A 22,299-nucleotide genomic window follows, 5' to 3' on the forward strand; every position below is an offset into this window, starting at 1 on the left:
GAAAGTAAGTGCTCCCCATTTATGTTTAATTACATTGTGATATTGAGGTCACTGTGAAAGTACAGTACAATGCTGTTCCTGGTGTGTGTGTGTATTATTTATTTATTCATTTATTTATTTATTGCATTTGAATTCTATGCTAGAAAAATATATACATCAAATTATTCATTTAAACACAAATATTATACATTAAATGTAGCCACTGTTAGTAAAGAAACCACAACAGAAAAATGTGATATTCTTGCCAGAGATGTTTTAACACACATTTGCATGATTTATTTTGCTTTATTAGATGAGCTAAATGGCACCTCGATGACAGAACCCAAAATGAACATTTACAGCTCGTTGGTACAGCACAGCTCTGTCAATATCATAACAGTGGTCAACTATTGTGCATGATGACCAGTCTTAGTGTCTTATGGATGATGTACAAAAGTGTCTGCTGAATAATTTTGTAAATGGCATGTTAGAAAAAGGTAAACCATTCCATTTGTTCTCACCTTTTAATCACACCTGATATGTACAAGCTATAAATATATATCTTTTTTTTTTTTTCTTCTTGAAGAAAAGCAGTCATACACCAAGTTGTCGATTTATTAGGTATACGGATGTAGTAACTAAAATTGTCGTCTTAATGTATGATAATGTAACTAATACATATAAAGAAAAATCTCGACACATTCTAAATAAAAAAAAGAAAACAAAAAGGATACACATACACAGTTCAAGTTATAGTTAATGTGGCCAGGGCTAATGCTGGTCTTCTGTGTATGATTACAGTATACAATTAGTTGCATAGAAGGATGTAAGGCACAGTGTCATAAAAAAAAGGAAAAAAGAAAAGAAACTTAATTCTGTGCTACATGGAAGGCACGTGGATTCAGGCTCATTCAGGAGGTGGCTCGCTCCGGAAGTCGTCCCTGAGGTGCCACTTAACGGCAATCAGTGTACACCAAGGCAAATGAATTTAGTGCCAATGCAGGAGTGCATTTAAACAGCAATGAGACCAGGTGTGTGTGTGTGTGTGTGTGTGGTGTCATTTCAGATACTGGAAAGCTATACATGAATATGAATATGTGTGTCTGAACTTCTGCACTGTTCCATTTTTTATGGTCATGGTCATGATCATAATTTATTAAGATGGAACAAACTTACAAACTTTTGCTGGAAAGGAGATCAGGGATTCAACATGATTTAGACCCCTGGCTGCCCCTAAAAGATCTTTGGAAAAAGATGAGGGATAAAAACAAAGCTTTATGTGTTTACGGTTTTCTTAAATCGCCTTAAATGAGGAGGTGGATTTGGCAGAATGGGAGCAGTAAAACCGTGTATGATTGCTGTTGGAGATTACAACTGAGGCTGGACTTTTGGTAAAATCTTAGTTCTTTGTTGTGTTGACAAGTACAATTGTAAAATGCAGGCACTAAAAGCATCAGCTTCATGCCCTGGGGATTTTCATAGCACCACTGTTGCAAGAAGAAAATCCAAACCGGCAGAGAGAAGCAATTGAATTTTATCAAAAAAGCCCTGTGGGTGGATGAGACAGCTAATTTCCTTAAAGATGTGTGCCAAGAAAACAGCAAGGCAAAAAATTTGGGTGTCCACTACTTAATTATAAGCATCCTATCTTTTTTTAACCAATCAGATACCCCAGTCCTGTTTTCTTGACCAAAGCTCATGAATTCACAGGTCAAGAGGTGAGTTCAAATCCTGATGATGTCTCAACCATCTGTAGCCAGGAGCCAAGAGAACAAAAAAATTGGCCATGCTGTCTGATTGGGAAGGCAAAGTGTCCTCCATGGGGGGGAACTGGAGGAGGAAGAGTAATATTCATGTGGCTCTTGCACTGCAATAGCTAGAAATCCTAGCTCTGGTTAAACTGTAGATGTTGCTGTAGACGGTAGCACTTCTGCTACTGAAATCCTACTTTCTAGAGAGAGATACATTTAACCTGCACATTAATGTTTTAGGAAATAGAGCAATCTACTGGGTTTAATTGTTGTTCTAAATCGTGTTGTTTCTCTCCATTTCTACCATTTCCTTTCTGCGCTCCTTATTGATGATTTGGCCAGCCTCCCGAGAATTTCCCTTATTAACTATCTCAGGCTAAGGCTGCAGAAAAGAGCATGTTATTGATCTTAGGCAAGAGCAAAAAAAAAAAAAAAAAAATCACCCTTTATGGAGGAATGGATTTGTTTCAGGAGCCTTTGAAAAGCCTATAATATATGAAACTTAAAATAAACCATTGCTGGAAAACAGAATGTTATTGTAGACTGGTAATTGAGGAAGTCACCCTGTGGCAATTCAGATACCTGTATCCCCGTCTAAAGCTTAAGATGAGGAAACAATCTGTCTTTGGCATGAACACGAACAGAATGACTGGAGGTTGACTGAGGCACTTGTATTGAGCTTAAAGAAACCGCAATCTAGTCATCTATATAGAGAGTTTTCGAGTTTCCAAATCCCGAAGGGAAACTCCATTATCAAAGTCTGCATCTTAGGAGTTAAATGTAAGCAGAGCAGATATACACATTGCGTTCATTTTGATCCACTTCAATTCAGTGAAGCATGACTTGTTCTTTTTACTGTCAGTGTCTGTGCAAGTCAATGTACTTTACAGAAAACAGCTGAAAAGCCTTGAACCTGGAGGGCAGAAAATAATTAATATTTAATAATAATTATTAGATAGAAAATTAAGGAACTGAAATGTGATTGTTCTCATTTGAATGACAGTAGTGGTGATGCAGAATACACATTGAGCTGGAGGTGCTGAAGATGCCCAGATGTGTCTCATCCCCCCCTTCAGGTACTGAAGGAACTCGTGTCATGTCTTATTCCTGCTTTAAATAGACCGATTCCATGATGTTTGCTGATGTTCACTAGGCGATATGCCTAAAGGTGCTGCGATCATGCAATAGTACAGCAGCTCCTGCATGATATACAGCACCTCTTCTTTTTCTTGGGGCTGAAGATTGTCAGGATGGCCTCGTCAAACACCGTCTTAAGTCCCTTCTGGGTCAGTGCGGAACACTCGAGGTAGCACTGTGCACCGATCTGTATAAACAACACAAAAACATGTAGAAGCCTGTCGGTATGCGTCTAAGAAAAGGTATGTTGGAGATGAGATGAACGAGATTTTCATACCTCTCTGGCCAGCTTGAGGCCTTGCTCGTATGTCAGTGGTTTCTCCTTCATTTGGAGCAAACGGGCCAGTGTCTTTGGATCGTCTCGCAAGTCAATCTGGAGCACACAAAACAAAACAAATTAAAGCTGTTGAAATATAGCCAGAGCAAAATCCACTGTAGTACAATCAGCCTTTAAATAGTTTATGCTGTCAATATAAATCGACTTATTCTTAACTGTATGGGTTTTGGACTTTAAAGCATTAAATAAACACATAGTTCTCTGACTTTTTAAACATTCTTTTTTTATAGTTGACTTTTTTATCACAACTGGACATGACAAGAAAACCTTTCTACCTTAGTAGAAAGCAGGAGAGTCTGCAACTGACATGAAAATTTCAAGGCCAGAATGTCTGTCTATAAAGCATCTGTAAATCCAGATTTTAGTGTTGCAGCCATAAAGGCCTTTCATGAAACATCTGCTTCTCTATTCAGTCAAGGAAAATGTTGATCAAGTCCTATAGCATGCTCTGTGCTGTTTTGGGAGTACCTGAAAACTTTCTGAGAATAAAAAACATCCATATTTTGTTAAACCTGGAACTGCAATTGACTTAATGGCATTTTAATTTTTTTGCATAATTTTTGTTTACCCTTTCATTCACACAATCTGTATAACTAAATGTTCAAAATATTTTTTATTGTGACACAAAGGTTGATTTAAAGAAAAAAAAGGCAGACATTTGTTCGGCAAGTCTTCTGCACCTTTATCAGCTATACAGCTTTATCAGCTATATCAGCTGCTCTTAATGTTTACTCATTCTTCTTTGTAAATTGCTCATGCTCTGTCAGACTGGACAGAGAACAGGAGTTTTAAAGTCTTGCTGCAGATTCTCAATTAATCATTTAATTCTACAAAATACACCGATCAGGCATAACATTATCACCACCTGCCTAATATTGTGTACATGCCCCTTTTGCTGCCAACACAGCCCTGACCCATCATGCACTGTGTATTCTGACACCTTTCTATCAGATCCAGCATTAACTTCTGAGCAATCTGAGCAACAGTAGCTCGTCTGTTGGATCAGATCACACGGACCAGCCTTCTCTCCCCACGTGCATCAGTGAGTCTTGGCCGCCCATGACCCTGTGACCGGTTCACCACTGTTCCTTCCTTAGACCACTTTTGATAGATACTGACCACTGCAGACCGGGAACACCCCACAAGAGCTGCAGTTTTGGAGATGCTCTGATCCAGTCGTCTAGCCATCACAATTTAGACCTTCATCAAACTCGCTCAAATCCTTACGCTTGTCCATTTTTCCTGCTTCTAACACATCAACTTTGAGGACAAAATGTTCACTTGCTGCCTAATATATCCCACCCACTAACAGGTGCCATGATGAGGAGATCATCAGTGTTATTCACTTTACCTGTCAGTGTTCATAATGTTATGCCTGGTGTACATTGATCTCCCATGTCAACATTACATATGATATTATATATAGATTCATGGCATATAATTGTCTCTTTCATTTCCAGGTAGCAACAATACAACATTTGGGAAAGGTTACTTATACAGGACACTGTGCTTATACAGAATCAGCAAGGCTGTTATTCAGCGAAGGCATGAGCCTGCATCTAGTGAATAAAAAGCTATATTCCTAGCTATATTTCTAGAAAAAGGAGATTTATATGAGGAACAAAGATGAGCAGAATGATGCACACAGATGCACAAACATCCCAGTGAGGTTATACTATATCTTGAAATGCAGCCAAATTAGAGGACTGGAACTATCCATTGTATAAACAGAAATATTTGGAATACACATGGTACAACAGTTGTTGGAATAGAAACATAAACCTGCAGTTGTGTTTGCATATGTGATGCTCACCTGTGTGCCAATGAGGATGTATGGCACATGAGGCATGCAGGACTTGAGCTCAGGAACCCACTCCTCCTGCACGTTGTAATAGGAGGCCGGGTTCACCACAGAGAAGCAGATGAGGAACACGTCAGTGTTGGGGTAGGAAAGGGGCCGCAGCTGGTTGTAGTCTTCCTATAACAACAGAGAATCAAACAGGAGATGACAAGAAGCAAAATCCATTTTTCATTCAAAGCATGTCTGCTGCTGAAAATGAAACCTTACACTAGAGGAAAGGTGAAAATGAAATATGGTATATATATATATTGTATTGTACAATTAGGAAATTTTCCTAAAACTTGGGCTATGCCGGTTCTCTCTCAAAAGTACACACTGGCAACTTCAGTATTATCCAGTTAGCTATGTGCTAGCAGTGCAATGCATAAAATTTGCAGATTAGTGGCATATCTCCTTAGTACTTAAAATATTCATAACTATTTTCATATTCTGATTTCTGTCTAATCCTGACATGTAACAGGAATACAGTAGAAATGTGATTTTATTTAATTTCCCCCACATACGGACTGAGAAGAAAGATAATTTTTTTATGAGATTTTCGAGTTTTATTGGAGAATTTTATCGAAGTCTGGCAAAGCATGAGTTGACAACACACTGGACACTGAACTAGGCAGATGAAGACTGGAAAGTGACCAGGGAACATTTTGCCAATCTTCAGTTTCAGTCCACCTGTGTCCACTGTAGCCTCAGATTCCTGTCCTTGGTCTGGACCCATGTGGTCTTCTACTGTTGTTGTCCATCCACCTCAAGAATTGTTAAATTCTGAGATGCTTTTCTGCTCACAATTCTTATAAAAAATGGTTATTTCAGTAGCCTTCCTGTCAAAATAAATGACTCGGGTCATTCTCCTCATATCTCTCATCAACAACCTGTAGAACTGCTGCTCACCATACTGTTAACTCTAGAGATGGTTTTGTATGAAATTCCCAGGAATTCGAGCCATTCTGGCACCAACAATCAGATCAAGATCAGATCTGCATGAGTTGATGCATTATTCTGTAGCTACATGTTTGGGTGATTGCTGCATGAATGAACGTTTGCAGGTGTTCCTAATAAAGTGGTCTGTGTGTGTATGCAAATCTGTGAATCTACACAAAAACATATATACAACACCTATTTTACACTGCAAGATGAGAGCGTTGTTCTGATACCAGCTTTCCCTGATAAGAGCCCTTTCCCTTTATTGCTCAAGTGCAATTGATCTGAGAGTAAGTGATCATTATCAGAGAAGAGCCCAGCATGTTGTAGCTGCTCTTTATTGAAAAACACACTGATGTGTACTCAGTACAGCGTGGCACAGTTCTGCTTCATAGGCACGAGGCCTGACTGTTCTCTATACCCTCTACACAGATATGAGCTGCCTGAGAGCTGCTTAATGAACTGTGGGAAAGTTTGGTTTCTATGACTACATGCTGCAGATGTTAAATGGTATTACATCCAGCTGAGTTTTACATCAAGTTGAGATTTAAAATCTCCCTGTTTTTGCTAGTACAAGACATAGCCTGCTCATATACCTGGTATAATGCAGAGATACCCTCACTGTAACTTTGCATAATCATACACCTGCATATTCATGCATTAATCCTAACATCCAGTCAGAGTGAGCAGAAAAGCATCTCAGAAAACACAACACATCAAACCTTGAGAGGGATGAGCTCCAACAGCAGAAGACCACATCAGGTTCCATTCCTGCCAGCCAAGAACAAGAATCTGAGGCCATCATGGGCATAGATTCACTGAATCTGGACAGCTTAAGGATGAAAAAAGTCATTGTGATTTTCTTCTGTCCAGTTTGGGTGAATCTAAGCCAGTAAGATTCCCATTCTTGGCTGACAGGAGTGAAACCTAATCTGATCTTCTGCTGTTGTAGCTCATCCACCACATGGTTCAATGTTCTGTGCATATTGAGATAATTTCTGCTCCCCACGGTCGTTAAAAGGGCTTATATGAGTTACTAGATCCTTTTTGGCCATGTTCCTCTAACATCTCTTATAACAAGGAATCTCAAACCTCAAAAATATCTCTAACTCAATGCTTTTTTTTTTTTTTACACCATTCTGTGTAAATACTAGAGACTGTTGTGTGTGAAAATCCCTGGAGATCAACAGTTTATGGAATACTCAAACCAGCCCATCTGGCACCAACAACCATGCCACGCTATAAAATTCACAGAGGTCACACTTTTTCTTCACTCTGATGTTTAATGTAAACGTTAACAGAAGCTCTTGACATGTTTCTGCCTGATTTTTATGCATTGAGCTGCAGCCACATGATGATTAGACAACTGCATGAATGTGAAGGTGTATAGGAGTTCAAAATTAAGTAAGTTCATCACTGCAGGAACCGATTGTAGTGTCTTCCAGCTCCAAATAGTGGTCCAGTTGTGTGATTGTTTTTCATATGAGAGACTATATGATGTCTTGTGACTTGATGAATAAAGCCATGTGTAAATAAACTTGTGACAAGAGCTACAGGCGTGTGAAGAAAGAAAGAAAAAACCCCCAAAAACAAACGTTAGCTCTGCTAAGGGAATTTTGCTGGCATGATTTGGGTCCACTTGTCCCTTTAAAGTAAAGAGTCACTGCAAATCAATCCAAGGTTATTCTGATCTCTTTTTCCTATAGTGATCTTCCAGAATGGGAATGCTCCCATCCACAAGGCGGAGGAATTTGGGTGAAGGAATATGAAAATCATATATGCGTATTAGGTATATTAGGGATATAATGCAATGCCATTATTTGGATTTGTATCTGTATCTAATATTCTGACTAAAATTTGCATCTGTATTTCTTTAGGACACATATTAATTAATCTGATCATCTGCTCGGACTGAATCACGACTTGGTATTGAGTTTCAACCGTAATGTGTGTAAAACATTAAACACAGTAAAACACTGTGTCCTTCACAGTCTGCAGATCTCATACCAACTATGAAAGAAATCGGACCGATATGTAAGACACACCATCATCATCATTAAAACACCAAGTGAGGAAATGCCTTATGAATGAACGGTGTTCCTTTCTCCAGTATAGTTCCAGAGTCGTGTAAAATCTAGGCAATAGGTTGCTGTAGACAAACAACTTAATTAGACACTGTTTTTTAATTTGTTACCTGCCTCTAGATCCCAGCGTGGACCTCATTTGTAGAATTAATATTTACTCATCGTTTTTGTTCATGCTGTCATCCCATCAGTAAATATGTGCTGCTTGTTGTATTAGGCGTCCCATTAAGGTGTATGCAACTGGTATACTAAAAGTCTTACTGACACCACAAACTGTAGCCAACAAGCACAGAGCAGTTTCAGTCGATAGCACCTGACAGCTTCCCTCTCTTCCAGATGGATGCAGGCTGCATAATTTGTGTGCACCTTGCTCATGTGTTCCCTATTAGGGGCTATCTGAAGAAGCTTATTTACATTGGAGATATTGAGTTATTTGATGCAAAGCAATAAAACCATCAATAACAGTTAGATGATGAAGGAAGCCAGCCCGGAGTGTTCTATTAAAGAAACGGGTTAGGTCACTTATCAAAATGTCAGGTTTATTTGGCAAACTGTCAAAAAATTTCTTTTTCAAAATGTCTAACAGAATATGTCCTTTCTCAGCTCTTACATGCTGGATACACTGCTGGTGAAATTCAGGATTTAGTTTATACGTATTCATGCACTGTGCTACAAAAATGATCAGCGTAAATGATGTAATGACTTGTGACTTACCTGACCAGCTGTGTCGAACAACCCCAACAAGTGCTGTCGTCCAGACACTGTAATATTTACTGTAAAAGAAACCACATGGTAGTGATGAGTTCATCTATATGCAGGAAATGTAGTACAATACAAGGTTACTGGGTAAACTGAAGACCTACCTTTTCACTAAGAACTTAAATGAGTATGAGATAGATAGATAGATAGATAGATAGATAGATAGATAGATAGATAGATAGATAGATAGATAGATAGATAGATAGATAGATAGATAGATAGATAGATAGATAGATAGATAGGTAACCTAGGCAACTGAGAGTCTTAAATGAACTTAAACAAACTGCATCTGCACCAATTTTCATTCAGAAAACAGAAAGTTGAAGTCAGGCCTATATGCCAGAGCCCCAAGCAGTGATCAATAGCATAGGAAAACCAAACAGTACAACGCTCTGATTAAACTGAGCGTGTCTAATATAACACTCCCACCTGAATGATTAATCTGCCATCTCAGCTAATAGTGGTGAAATTGGTGAAATTATGATCGTTTCTGATTGCTAATAATTGCATGCCAAAACACTATATCATGCTAGATAGTTACTAAAATCGCTAGCTAATAGTTTAGACTAATTTGCTAATCCCAGCCTTTTTAATCAGGAAAAGGACAAAAAAAAAATTCCAAAGGTTCATTTTGATAACTTACAATCAAATAGATTATTTTTTTTGCTTAATAATTTTTTATTGACTTTTGAAACCCAAGACAATTATTGCAATACAAAATTGAGTCGAATCACATAAAAATCTAAAAGAATTGCCTTACAAAATTATTCAAACAATTGCAAATAAACTTGTGCCAAACACCCTCTGTTCCAAAGTACTCTCCCTCCCACTCAATCCAGCTGCTTCATCAAATGGAAATTTATAAAGAAATTATGTGGGTAAAAAAAAAAAAGCTGTGTTCAATGGAGTGGTTGTCTTAAAAAGCTGTGTTCCTGTAGTCATTGTCACCGTGTGCAAGACGGAGATGGAAGAGGTAATACCATTAACTGATCTGGCTGCTGCTCCTCCTCCCCAGTCATAAACAACACATTTATAGATCTAGAGACTCTTGCCCCAATGGACCTCTTTAAGTGATTGTTGTAGTACCCATTTTTTTTGACAATATGGCTCTTTAATGATCAAATAGTGGCAGCAATTGTTCTTCCCTTCAACTGTACAACACCTGCAGCAATCAAATCAATGAAATCAATGAATATTTTCACTGTTTGCTTAAAATGTATGGAGGAATGGAGACTTTATGAAGACTAAGATTTTTTGAAAGGCTTATATAAAAGGTTGGGATCTGCCACTCCTGCCCCTGTGGAGTGGAAGAGCCTCCACTGCCCATTGTTTACACTTTTTAATATAATAGTTTGACTGCTTATTCCTTTATAAATCTATTTTCTAAAAAAAAAAATCATGTTGTTTTCAAACTACAGTGTAAATGCAAAGGTGATCTTTCCTGTCTCATCAATTCAAGTGGTGTAGAAACAGGATACATCCTTGTGAGTGATTAGGGTTTAACAGGACAGTTAAGAGGGAAATGACACTAAGAGGAAAATGGCCTCGTATGTGTAGGTTGTCAACAATCAGCACTCATTAACAACAAACAGAAGCTGTTACTGCAACCTTACACAGCAAGTTTTGTCAATTTGGATTTGTACACTGAAGACAAATGGTGTGAAATGAACTCTTAATCATCACTAATGTTGGAGACTACATTAGCTACATTTTCCAATGTATTATTGGCAAATTTGCTTAAAAGAGTGGGAAAATGAATGTCCCAGGAGACAGATTTAAATACCTAGTTAATGATAGCTTATAATAGCGTTTTGTTCATTGTATGGATGCTACATTCATACAGTCATCTACACTGTAGCAAAAAGGGATTGAAACAAACACAGTCTATATGGACAAATGAAATAATTCTGTGTCCCAAATCACTATTGAGAAGTTCTGCGATTTATCATCTCCAAATACAATGCCACTAGTAGGTGCACCACTGAGCTTTGTGGTTGTCATTTGGACAGCCTGAATCTCATGACAGCTGTGAATAACTGCTATAACTATAAACTACCTCTTTATTTTTCTTGAATTCTAAATTGACAGTAGAGAACTCTTTCATCCTTTTACTCAGATCCGCTTTCATACCTGAGAATAGTTTTGTTAGGGAGGGTGTGATAGCGCAACATTTTTTTCTGATAGCAATATCAAAGGTTTTATGAAGTGTTTAAAATAAACTAAGCCCACTGCTGATAAAACATATTATATATTATTAATATTATCATATTATCTTATCAGAAGTGACCCTTCAGCCAGCTGGAGAGGCTGGGAATGGGTTGGGATTGGAATGAGACAGCTGTTGACAGCTGAAGATGTTTTGTTTTAAAAGCGTGATAAGGAAGGGCTGTGTGTGTGTGTGTGTGTGTGTAGAAACAATATACATCCTTGTGGGTGATGAGGGGAGATGAGAGGACAGCTGTTTTGCAACAACTAAGAGGAAAATGGCCAGACACAGCCATGCCTTTTTTCTGGCTTTTGTTTTCAACAATCGGTACTCAACAAAGAAACAAGTGTGTCATCCGAGCGCTTTCCTGTCTCTTTAGCTACACACTAAGCTGTCTGTATATTCCCCAGAGCTTTCACTCTGGGCGTTGACACTAGCTTAATGCTCGTAAACGGCAATACAGTCATTTAAATATTTCTCCCCCTCATCTGCAGTAGTAATGAGCTGATATGCTAAAAGCTCCACAGGGCTGGTGAGAAGCAGCAGTGAAATGAAACTTCCCTGCATATCATGTTGTTATGTCAAGCGTTATTGTATCTCTTGGCAGCATGTGGCATAATCTTGAAAGATTAGAGATATAATTGATGAGTGACTATGCGCTGTGTGAGGCTGCAGAGCGTTTCAGAAATTCAAATCAAATCAGTCGTGTCTTATACCCACTGGAACAACTGCTGATCTTGCTGCTAAATTTAGCTTCCTGTACAAATGCAGACAAGAGTTCGATCCCAAATACTGCAGGCAAAAGCATGCTGAACAGCACTGAGGCAGTGAGGAAGTGCTGAACTCTGCTTCTTTGCCACTTCTACAATTTGGAGGTTATCAATTTCTTGGAGAGGGACTGAAGGACTGCAAATGTAGCTGAAAAGACCGGTAAAGGCAGATGAAACTGACGCAGCATTTCATTCAGACACGCTTTGTAGCTGAGCCTCTGTTGCTGTGTATCAGCTGTTCCTGACGGCTCTCTATAGGAGCTCTGCTTGCCTCCTGAGACTCTGACTAAATAAGGAGTAGGTTGTTGACACACACCGTCTTCCTCTCCTGTGTCCCCCTTCACTGTTCTTGCCTGTCGGTGGGGCAGGAAAAGGACAAAGACAGAGAGGAAGAGAGAGGGAGAAAAAATATTGTGGTTATCTGGGGGTGGTAGAGGGGCCTTCAGCTGTTCCGTCCGGTCAGCTGCCTCTCGTCATGCGGCCTGCTGTTTAACTCCACAGCTTGGAGTGAGACGCGTGGTGTTGTTCCAATCATCCCCCTCTAGCTGAAAACCTCCACACATGTTGTGTAATGTGATTTGGGGTGTGGAGAAGTCTCCAGGCGTCTTACAATGTGGCTCTGTGTAATATGAGCATGCTTTAAGAGCCACCATGGCTTCTAGCTGACCAACCCACTCAGAGGAAAGCACAATAGATAAACAGTTATGAACTGTGTTATTAGTGTAAGTGGGAAAATCCCTGACATTCCAGTACATCATCACTCAAATACAAGTACTAGTGATCACTGATTATGATGCTTTATATACTACTGTATATTTAATTAACATATACTATACACATACACTATCTTTCAAACATCCATCCTCAACAACTTGTGCTGTTTAATTTCAACATCTTATTGGTCATTCCATAAATTGCTTAAACAGATACGTTTACAAACTTCCTACTAATAGTGCTGTCAGTGCCATCATGCTTGTCATGCATCACGTAGATCTCATAGATCGCTAACTTGCCAAGCTGAATCTCTTGGCTAGCCAAACCGAATAACTTGGCTCAATTGTACTGTGCAGCTGCACTGCATTCTGGGACTTTGAGTCCAGACTGCTGTTTCAATTAGTTAATGTGTGTCAAAATTAATGTGAAATTGAATGTTGCTGGGCAGTGGAATGTTGCTAGCTTCTCACGAAAATTATCAACGAATTAGCACTAGACACATGTGACCAATCTTTCAGTACACTGTGAGCATATTTAATGTGTTTTCTAAAAAATCTGATAAGCTGTGAACTCGATTCAAATAGCTATTTATTGACTCAGTTTTGCTAAATGCAATGTTCAACCGCTAGCTTAAATACATCTTATGTATTTCTTGATGGTCAGTGGATTTGACTCGAGGTTACTGACAGCGAAAATATCATCTATAGTTTACTGATAAATATTTCTGACTAAAATTCTCACCCAGTTAAGCTTTCCTTCCTCTGTTCTAGTATTTTTGTACCCAGATGCAGATGAATGATTTTAGAAGGCAAACCTGCACTGGATAAAATGATTATTGAACTATAATACAGGTGCCTTTATCATAATTCTTGAAATGATCATTTTATTTAATCTTATTTAAAATGTAGTAAAGAATTCCATTTATTCCTCGTCTGCGGCAGAGTCACGACAGTCATCACTGAGGTTCAATAATCATGTAATATTCATGCACAGGGGGAACTGAATTTTTTTTGTTCAGCCATTTTGCTGTATTTCCTTCTTTCATGAGTAAGAAACACACAATATTTCACTGTGTGTTTCAGTGATTCTGTTTTAACATGGAAATGTGTTCCTCCGTCCTGCAAAGAACTGTTGCATAATTAGGCTAAAAAAACATTATTATTGTAATTTTTCTCAAATCTTCCATATTTGATAACAGACAGTCGTTAGGGAGATTGCAGAGTGCAGGGAGATGAATGTTTCAGCTCAGCTTTTGCACTGTATTTTAGTACAGTTGATTAAACTGGCTAAGAGCAAAACCCTGGTCAACTGAGAGCACTGTTAATTATGCGTATTAATCAAATCACGTTGGTGAGGCTGTGCGCAAACAGTAACAAGGCAAAGCTCTCGAAGAGCCATGTACTGCTTTTGCTTAGACACACTTCACCACTGTGAATAAGGGACTGTATAAGGCAACTGGAAATGAATGTAAAATTAGTGATAAATATTTGTTCCATTTGGCACTTGTTTTGTTTTGTTTGCAAACCTGTGCCTTCTGAGACTCTACACAGATGCCCAGCCGGCACGAGTGTGCTGACGTGCTTCACGCTCCATTTGCAAATGTTCATTTCTGCAGTCTGGCTCTACGGTGTATAACAACAGTTTCTGCAACACACCACTCAGTACCTGTCTTCAGTAAGCGGAGACATGTTGCAGAAATGTTTGTGGTTTCCCAGTCATTTTGCTTTGATCTATACTTTTATTAAAATCATGCACACTGAGCTTAAAAAAATATTTAAGGATGCATAAGAAGTGTATGGCATGATGAAACCTAGTGTATGTTATGCTGATCTAAGCATGAAGGCAGAATAAAAAATATCAGCATGTCACAGCAGACTGTAACACACTGTACTACGGCAAACAAGAGCTTGTTTATCAGTGTCAAGTGATATAGCAAAGACTGCATTTAACAGTGTTGCAAGAAGAAGGTGTCTGACACTTTTATTACACTAGTTGTCTTTACATTATAAACTGACTTATACAGGAAATGACGCAAACATCAAACTTTGATTTATTCCTGAATTTCTGCTTGCGCTTAACCGACTAAATCATCAACCAACCCATGACAAGGGTTGATATGAACAATTTCGGAATAATTCAAGGACAATTAGCATGGATATGTTTTTCATGCAGAAGTGGGAAAACCAGTGTATCCAAATGAACACATGCAAAACTGTGCGAAAAGAGTTCTCTCTATCTATGGGGTGTAACGCTTCATCTTGGTCAGGGTTGCAGTGGCTCTAAAGCCAATCCTTTCAACAGCAGATGCAGGGCAGGAATATCCACCCTGGAGCTCAGAGCTCAGACTCGAACCCACCACCCTGGAGCTGTGGGTTTTATTCCTTTTATACCACAGCAATTTGCCGAAGATTATACTTATTAAATTTACTGAGTCAGATAAAAATGAATACAAAACTTAATATTGTGACTTAAATTAGAGAAATCTGAGATCTTGTTCTGAGTGATTTCCACTAAAGTGGGCACTGGGGGGAAAAGACCTTCGGGTCAGATGAAGCAGTGCAACAGATGGCGCATCAGCGGCTGAACATGCGAGCAGAAGAATTTTGTTCTAGAGGAAGCCGGACGCTTGTTAAGTGCTAGAACACTTGTGCTGCATGAAATGGGGATTATAGAGAAAATTGATATATTTTTGTGTAGCCTATTTGCTATAAACAGTAAAAAAATGTCACCTTAACCATTTTTAGTTGTATAATGTTTAAGGTGGAACATCCACAAGTTGATTCTTATTATCACAGACATTACACCAGTAATAAACAGTCATTCTAAGTCCTCAGTGCTCAGCTGTAATATATTTAAAACGCTAATGAAAACTGTTTACATTAAATATATGAAGTATGTAAAATACTAATAGAACAACACACTCATAATGTGATTCATACATTATGGAGAAACGGAGGATTGCTTATCCTGTGCAAAACAATCATAAGCACTACAGATGTCCTCTGGCAATATTACATAACAGACATTTGTTAGGTAAACTTATATGGTCTGAACAATACTTCTGTCCATAATAAGGCTTTTAGATGAGTGGTAAAATGCGTGTCTACCCTTACACCCCATGACAGCATCGAAATGGTGTTCTTCATCAAAGATGGATATTTTAATTATAATTTTAATATTAACTCCACAATGCCCTCTGTGTGCCCGTGACTTAACAAGGCAATATCACTAGTATATTACACGACTTGTGGGGAGCCACACGAGACAATGACTCATCTCAACAGCATTAACAGTCTCTATGCCGTAGACTGGGAACGCAATCTGTTTGTTTTGGACAAGGGAATTTTGATCCAGTGGGATTTGTGAACGGAAACCACGGCCTCTCGTACCAGTGGAACTTTAACCCTACGTCCTTTACAGTCCATGACGTGAGCAAAGAGGCCCAGGAGTGTTGTGATCCTAAAATGGAAATTTGTATACTAACTGCAAACGTAATCAGATTTGAAGGATGCTAGATTATGAGAATAAATATTGTTCGAATTCTTTGCCATTCGCACAGTACATTTGAGAAGGTTATGACACTAAATGGTTAGCAGACATTGATCCATCTGGGGGTTGTATATGTGAATTGTTTCATCCATCTCAGCATGTGTTTAAAAATGCTGTGACTATTGCAATTTCTGCAGTAACTACTGCAAGCAGAATAATGACCATTTCTTGTTTAACACTAATACTGCTATAGCAAAAACAATGGGCGCCTTTCAGCCGCATACAAGAGAGCGCTGTGTTCCTTGGCCTAGACATTAAGGCACTGTGTGACAGTTCACCCATTTTATTATGATGCTGTGTCGAGGCCCTCTCCATGTGGAGAAACTGATGGAGCTAGACCTAAATGGGAACGATTGATAGGCTCTGTGTTTTCGCTCAGCCCTGCTGCGCGAGATAGAAGAATGTCCCTTCTCTTCTCTCTCGGTCTTTTTTCTGTCTTCTAACACTCTTGCCCCCTGCTACTCTATCTCGCCTAACTCATCATGCATCTCTGTGTTTGAACATGCCTCGGGTAGGGTTTCTAACATATAGCACATATGAACAAGGCTCAAGATAAGACGACACATAGCATATTTATTACTCGTGATAATGCCAGATCTGTGAACTGACTGTGTGTAGCTGGACTGAGTTGTCTAAGATAACTGCATGCTTCTGTGTTGACATATTCACACTTGAAATCCTGCTCAGTGACTCAACGATTGGCTAACGTGAATGGTTACAGTGGCTTGCAGAGGCCATTAAAAGTTATCCATAGAGATAGGAAGAGTCATAGAGAGGACTTCTGAACTCCAGCCACATAAGCTTAAGATGGTAACACAAATTAAGTAAAATATTGCATGATATACAGTATACAAAATAGATTCAAGTTACTTACTCTAGAAATCTAAAAAATCTAACAATGAAATAGGCTCAAGCATGATTTTGAGACTTTATTTTCTTTGGAAAAAAATATAGATGTAACTGAAAAGACATATCTGGATCACTCTAATTAGGCTCCTATTAGCTAATCTAATTAGCTAATTAGCTAATACTGATGCTATCTGCATTCAACAACAAGAAAAATAAACATAAACTTACAGTCTTATAATTCACCAAAAAGTGTATTCATTCAGAATATGAATACAAAAGATCTGGGTATTTGTTATGAAATTTATTTTATTTTTTCATTATTTAATTGGTGTCCTACACAGAGTGTATTCCTGCCTCGCAACCAGTGTTCCTGGGATATATTCCACCACTGTGACAGGATAAGATAAAATGATTTAATTGCCAGCAGTAAGTAAACTGTAATAATACATGAAAAAATAAACAAAAACGTGACATGGTGCTACATTGCATTGCCACCTCAAATCTCCAGGGTCAATCCTTGTCTCGTGTTACTATCAGTATGGAGTTTTACATGTTCTCCCTGTGTCCACATTGGTTTCCTTCAGGTTCCATGGTTTCCTCCCATCACCCAAAAACATGCCGGTGGGAGTACATGCTAAATTGCACTGTATGTGTATGGCTCTCTGTGAAAGACTAGAATCCACTCCAGTGTGTATTCCACCCTCATGCTGAATGGTCATGGAATAGGCTCCTGAGCCACTGAGATCCTAATCAGGATGAAGCTAGGATGAATGAATGAGTGTGTAAAAGCTTTTGACTAGCAGTATATCTAAAATCTTGTTGACAATTAACTTATGAAGTGTGGTATTAGCAGTAGGTCCAACAACAGCAGTCACAATCGATTCCCACTAAATCCGTAACCCATGATAGTGATAAACCCAGCCATATCTCACATTTTATATATGAGCTTCTCTGTCCTAATATGTATACAGCTTTAATGAAATGCTACATTTATGTTTCTGTTATTTTTCACAGAATCTATCAAGAGTATGATGACATGCAAAATGCGAATGCTTACCTACACTGCATCATTTCCACATCACATTCTGACTACTTAACCACCAGTGAGGTTTTAAGGGCCCATAAATTTTTTAAAAGGGACATTACATATTTGTGGTGAGGTCACATGTTTCCCAATGCATTATAATAGAACCAATTTTTAAAAAAATCTTTCAGAGCATCCATTCTTCCGGACTTCCGTCTCTCTGCCTTTTTGCTGCCACATAAATGCGTCAACAATAACAATCTGTCATATAGTGTGGTGGGGTTTTTATTAAAGCTGCCCTGGTGCAATTTAAACAGCACTTCCATTCCAAACCACGATGACTGGAACTGCATGGACATGCTTCTAATCATTACTTATCTGTCTGTTTATCTAAAGTGGGAGTCAATGAATGAGCAAGTCTGGAGTGGGAGTCACATTTCTTGTAAACATATGGTCTTCTCATCACTTTCAAAAAGAGATAACTTGTAAGCGTTGAAGCTTTGTGTTCATCCTTAAAATCTGTGTTTCCTAAAATTTTGGAAGACATAACTGACATTTTTAATATATTTGAGCCTTGGAAGCAGTTTAATCAACAGATCCAGAACAGGAAACACCACCTAATTAAGCCTTGTGGCACCGTTTTAAGTGATTACGTCAACAAGGTTTAGCATTCCACACTTGGACAACATCTGCAACTCACAAGTTGCCTCATACAGTACATGCTGCAATATAGCACTATTGTGTTCCCCACCCCCACGGTTCCAGCTTTGAGGAGCTCTGGCTCATTAATGTGCATTAGACGTTGTCCCATGTGCAGAAACAGTTTCAGCCAATAAAATGTCACAACTCACATCTAGATGGTGTCAAGGCCTGAACGTAATTGTTGATTTTTATTCTGGCTCTGGAGTTCAAACTCTGACTGAGAACATAAACAGGTACCCTTTTTGTCTAGAGTGTGAAGATCATGGAAAAACTAATTCATCATCTGTGGGTTAGATTATACTTTTAAACCTGCACAATGTGTTGTTGCAGTCTCTTTTAGATGGGAAGATTTGGGGAAAAATTGGAATTTTGTCAAATTTCTGTCCTTTTGTTCACTGAGAACAAGAGTTTTTAAGAGTGATGTCACTTTTTCCAGTGATGTCACAGACATACAAAGAAATGACCAGAAAAGCAGACACATTAAAAGACTTCCACACACTGGCAGAGTTTAAGCAAAACTCCAAAGAATCCAAAATGATTTGATTTAATAGCTAAACATTTGTTGTGGCTTCAAATGTGTTAAAATAGTGGTTCTCAACAATTCATATCACCTTTCAGTGGGAAAAAAAATGAAAATAAAATTTTATGTACATGTAGCAAATGCATAAATAATGGTCATTAACTGACCCCAATAAAGCTCTTATTCCAAAGCCTTGTATTCACAGAACCTGAACCAAATTACACTGTGTTCAATTTTTTGTGTAATATTAACCCCAGTTTTCACAGTTTGAAGTTATTATTTTTTTTATACTTTTTGTTAGTAAATGAAGAAAATCTTCTAATCTTTTAGTGCAACTAGAAAAACATTCATGTGAAATAAGTGTGTAAGAACTATAATGACGCAATAATAACTATAAAATATATGATAATGGTAGTTGATGGTCGTGATCTCAGCTGGTATCAGACAGCAAATCTCCAGAAACATGTCTTAGGCCACTGAAAAGCCTGAAATCCACAATAATACAACCATGTAGTGTTATAGATAAGGTGAATGATATGGAGCTACAGTTCGCCATAACATGTACTCTAATGAGACAGCATAGTTGTTTAGTGGGTACTATTGCTGCCTTACAGCTCCATGTCTGTGCAGAGTTTCACATATTCTCCTCACAGCCATGTAGGTTTTCCTCTGTATTGTCTGGTCTCCTCTGACCTCCCAAAAAACATGCAGTTAGGTGGAGCTGGTACTCTAAATGGTCCATATGTGTGAATATGTGTTATCATGATGTCCTGCGATGGATTGGCTTCCCATCCAGTGCGTATTCCTACCTTGGACCTAGTGTTCTCAGTTGGCTCTGAATCCACCATGACCCTGACCAGAAGTGCTTACTGAAGAAAAATGAACGAAAAATATCAAGAGTCCTCTCTTCCAATTTTAATACCTGAGAGCCTTTCTGCTGCAATTTCTACCCCATACTTCTTGTCTATTTTGAGAAAATATCAGCTGTCATGTCAGCACAAAACCTTCCAAAATTCGTCTGCTATCACATATGCAAATTTTCCATGAGGTTCCATTATGGATTTTTCGGCTAACTCAGATCTACAGATATGCCTATCTGATTTTAGACTGATACAATAGATACTGCCATTAAGATTCCCAGTTTGTGCTCAACAGGTAGCAGAGTGAATGGAACATTTTTTAAGATTGACTCTGTAGGTTATGTAGCTGTCTGTAAACATTTTGTTAACAGTTGTTTGTTTTTAACATATGTGTATCAGGCCTTCACTGAGGATTATGTGTATCCAGTAACAGTTCCTCTATCAGGCGGCTATTCTTGGGACCATGGCCCGGCTATGGTGGGGGATAAGTGTATGTGTGTGTGTGTGTGTGTGTGTTTGAGTGAGACAGAGAGAGAGAGAGAGAGCACCGGACACAGGACATGTCCTGTACACAATGTGAATAAAGTATTACATTAGGAGAGATTAAATGATTGTCCCACCTGCGTAGTGGTCGAACACAGTCGGTATATATTCCTCAGGGAAAGCGTCATTGGCGTAACTCATGAGTAAGCAGGTTTTGCCAACCGCTCCGTCTCCGACCACCACACATTTCAGCATCTTTTTAACAGAAGTAGTGAAGGGCTCTGCGCTCTCGGCTCCGTGCTCAGCCCCTGCACGCTGCTTACTTCTGGAGCTACGGCCAGGCATGATAGTCTAATGCTGTCGTTCTCCTCCTCTATTCCCTTATAACACACGGAATACTTTAATCCCTGTCCTTTTGCGGTTTGTAACAAGACGCTAAGGGCCTTATTTAAACCAGTCCAAACCCTCAGGATGACTACTCACGCCTCGCGCTAATCCGTCAGGTCGGTGAGCCGCACTGTTGTCCCCCGCGCTTCCAAAACAAACCGGAGCCTTTAGCCGCGGATTCGCGTGAATTCACAAACAGTCCTCCAGCTTTCATCCCGTCATTGTCCAGTCTCCGTGTCCGACACTGAAACGCTTTCGCCAAAGCGTCTTGATTTTCACATTTTGTCTCTGACTCTCAGAGCTGCCTTCGCCATTCGCCGGCTTCTCGTCGCTCGTTTCAGGAAACTGGGGCTTTCCTCGAGAATGCCATATTAGGCAGGGGTGGGCTGGGAACAATAGGGGCTCTGTCCAAATCCACTTAACAAGGGAGACTAGGCAGAAATACAGCAGCGACAAACAGAAGGAGGGGACATAGTCCAGGTCCCGCAGTTCCAGGAGGCTAACTAAAACTTAACAACTGCAGGCAAACAGCCAAATCCGAGTGCAGTCTAACTCATTTATTCACTGGAGCAACGCGCACAGTTTTCTCTAATGACTTTTATAGGTGTGCAAATCCCCAATATCTCTGCTCTAATCTGAGGCTGTGTTTAAAGTGGGTGATAAAGTAGTTTTAGTGCAGAAACATAAGAAAACGTAGATAGGTGATACAGAGTGGCAGCTGTGAATCTTAGGTAAGCCTTGACATCACAATTGCCACCCCAACTTCTACTGCAAATCAGATCCAAGAAAATGTCTTCCAATGTAATTCACACAGACTAAATTAATCATATTTGCAGACAGGTGGCTGTGGAGGACATTTTGCTTGTATGATTTGGGTCCGAGGTGGCACCGTGGGAGTCCCGGGTTCCTGAGCTCGGGTTACTGCCTCTGTGCGTGTGTTGTCCCTAAGCATACTGTAAATCGCCCCTGGTTTGAATGTATATGCACATGGCGTCCTTCGTTGGACTGCACAGTGTGTTCCCACTTCACACCCAGTGTTCCCAGTATTCACCACGATGACAATGCTGTTATCCTCAGGGCGTGTGCGTTCAGTAAATGGTTCTAGCGGTCCAACACTAGCTTTCATTTGACCAAAACTCTTAAGACCAACTATGAAACAAACACAAGAATGTCATTATGTGGCCATTCATTTTTGCAAACTTTGCCCTATACGTAACTTTGCCACACCCGCGACATCACGTGCGCATAACAGCAACACAGTAGCCTTATGGTTAAAACATTTTCACTTAAAGAGACATCTGTTCCATACTTGATGCCGCTCACGGCAGGGTCGACACATTCCTCTGCGACAGATGTGTCATTCCAGCTGTGTTTCCCGCACGTGTTATAGAATCTGTGTCGCGCGCGCT

The 22,299-nt window shown here is 39.3% G+C and overlaps 1 protein-coding gene across 1 annotated transcript; it reads right to left on the minus strand.

Annotated features, from left to right (window-relative positions):
• On the minus strand, window positions 1-22,162 carry rhoj (ras homolog family member J). Its single transcript, XM_058379297.1, has 5 exons — window positions 20,641-22,162; window positions 8,782-8,840; window positions 5,018-5,182; window positions 3,145-3,240; window positions 1-3,054 (listed from the first exon to the last, which is right to left on the minus strand). The coding sequence occupies exons 1-5, from the start codon at window positions 20,846-20,848 to the stop codon at window positions 2,908-2,910; spliced, it is 675 nt and encodes a 224-aa protein (XP_058235280.1). The 5' UTR covers window positions 20,849-22,162; the 3' UTR covers window positions 1-2,907.
• Between the last annotated feature and the right edge of the window lie 137 nt (window positions 22,163-22,299).

The sequence above is a fragment of the Hemibagrus wyckioides genome, linkage group LG25 (assembly GCF_019097595.1).
Source record: "Hemibagrus wyckioides isolate EC202008001 linkage group LG25, SWU_Hwy_1.0, whole genome shotgun sequence".
In the NCBI taxonomy this organism is placed as follows: domain Eukaryota; kingdom Metazoa; phylum Chordata; class Actinopteri; order Siluriformes; family Bagridae; genus Hemibagrus; species Hemibagrus wyckioides.

Coding starts and splice junctions, on each gene's coding strand:
- rhoj (XM_058379297.1), bottom strand. CDS start 20,848: ATGCCTGGCCGTAGCTCCAGAAGTAAGCAGCGTGCAGGGGCTGAGCAC. Junction 8,841..20,640: donor TGTGTTCGACCACTACGCAG/GTGGGACAATCA, acceptor TTTCTTTTACAG/TAAATATTACAGTGTCTGGA. Junction 3,241..5,017: donor ACATCCTCATTGGCACACAG/GTGAGCATCACA, acceptor TGTGTGCTCCAG/ATTGACTTGCGAGACGATCC.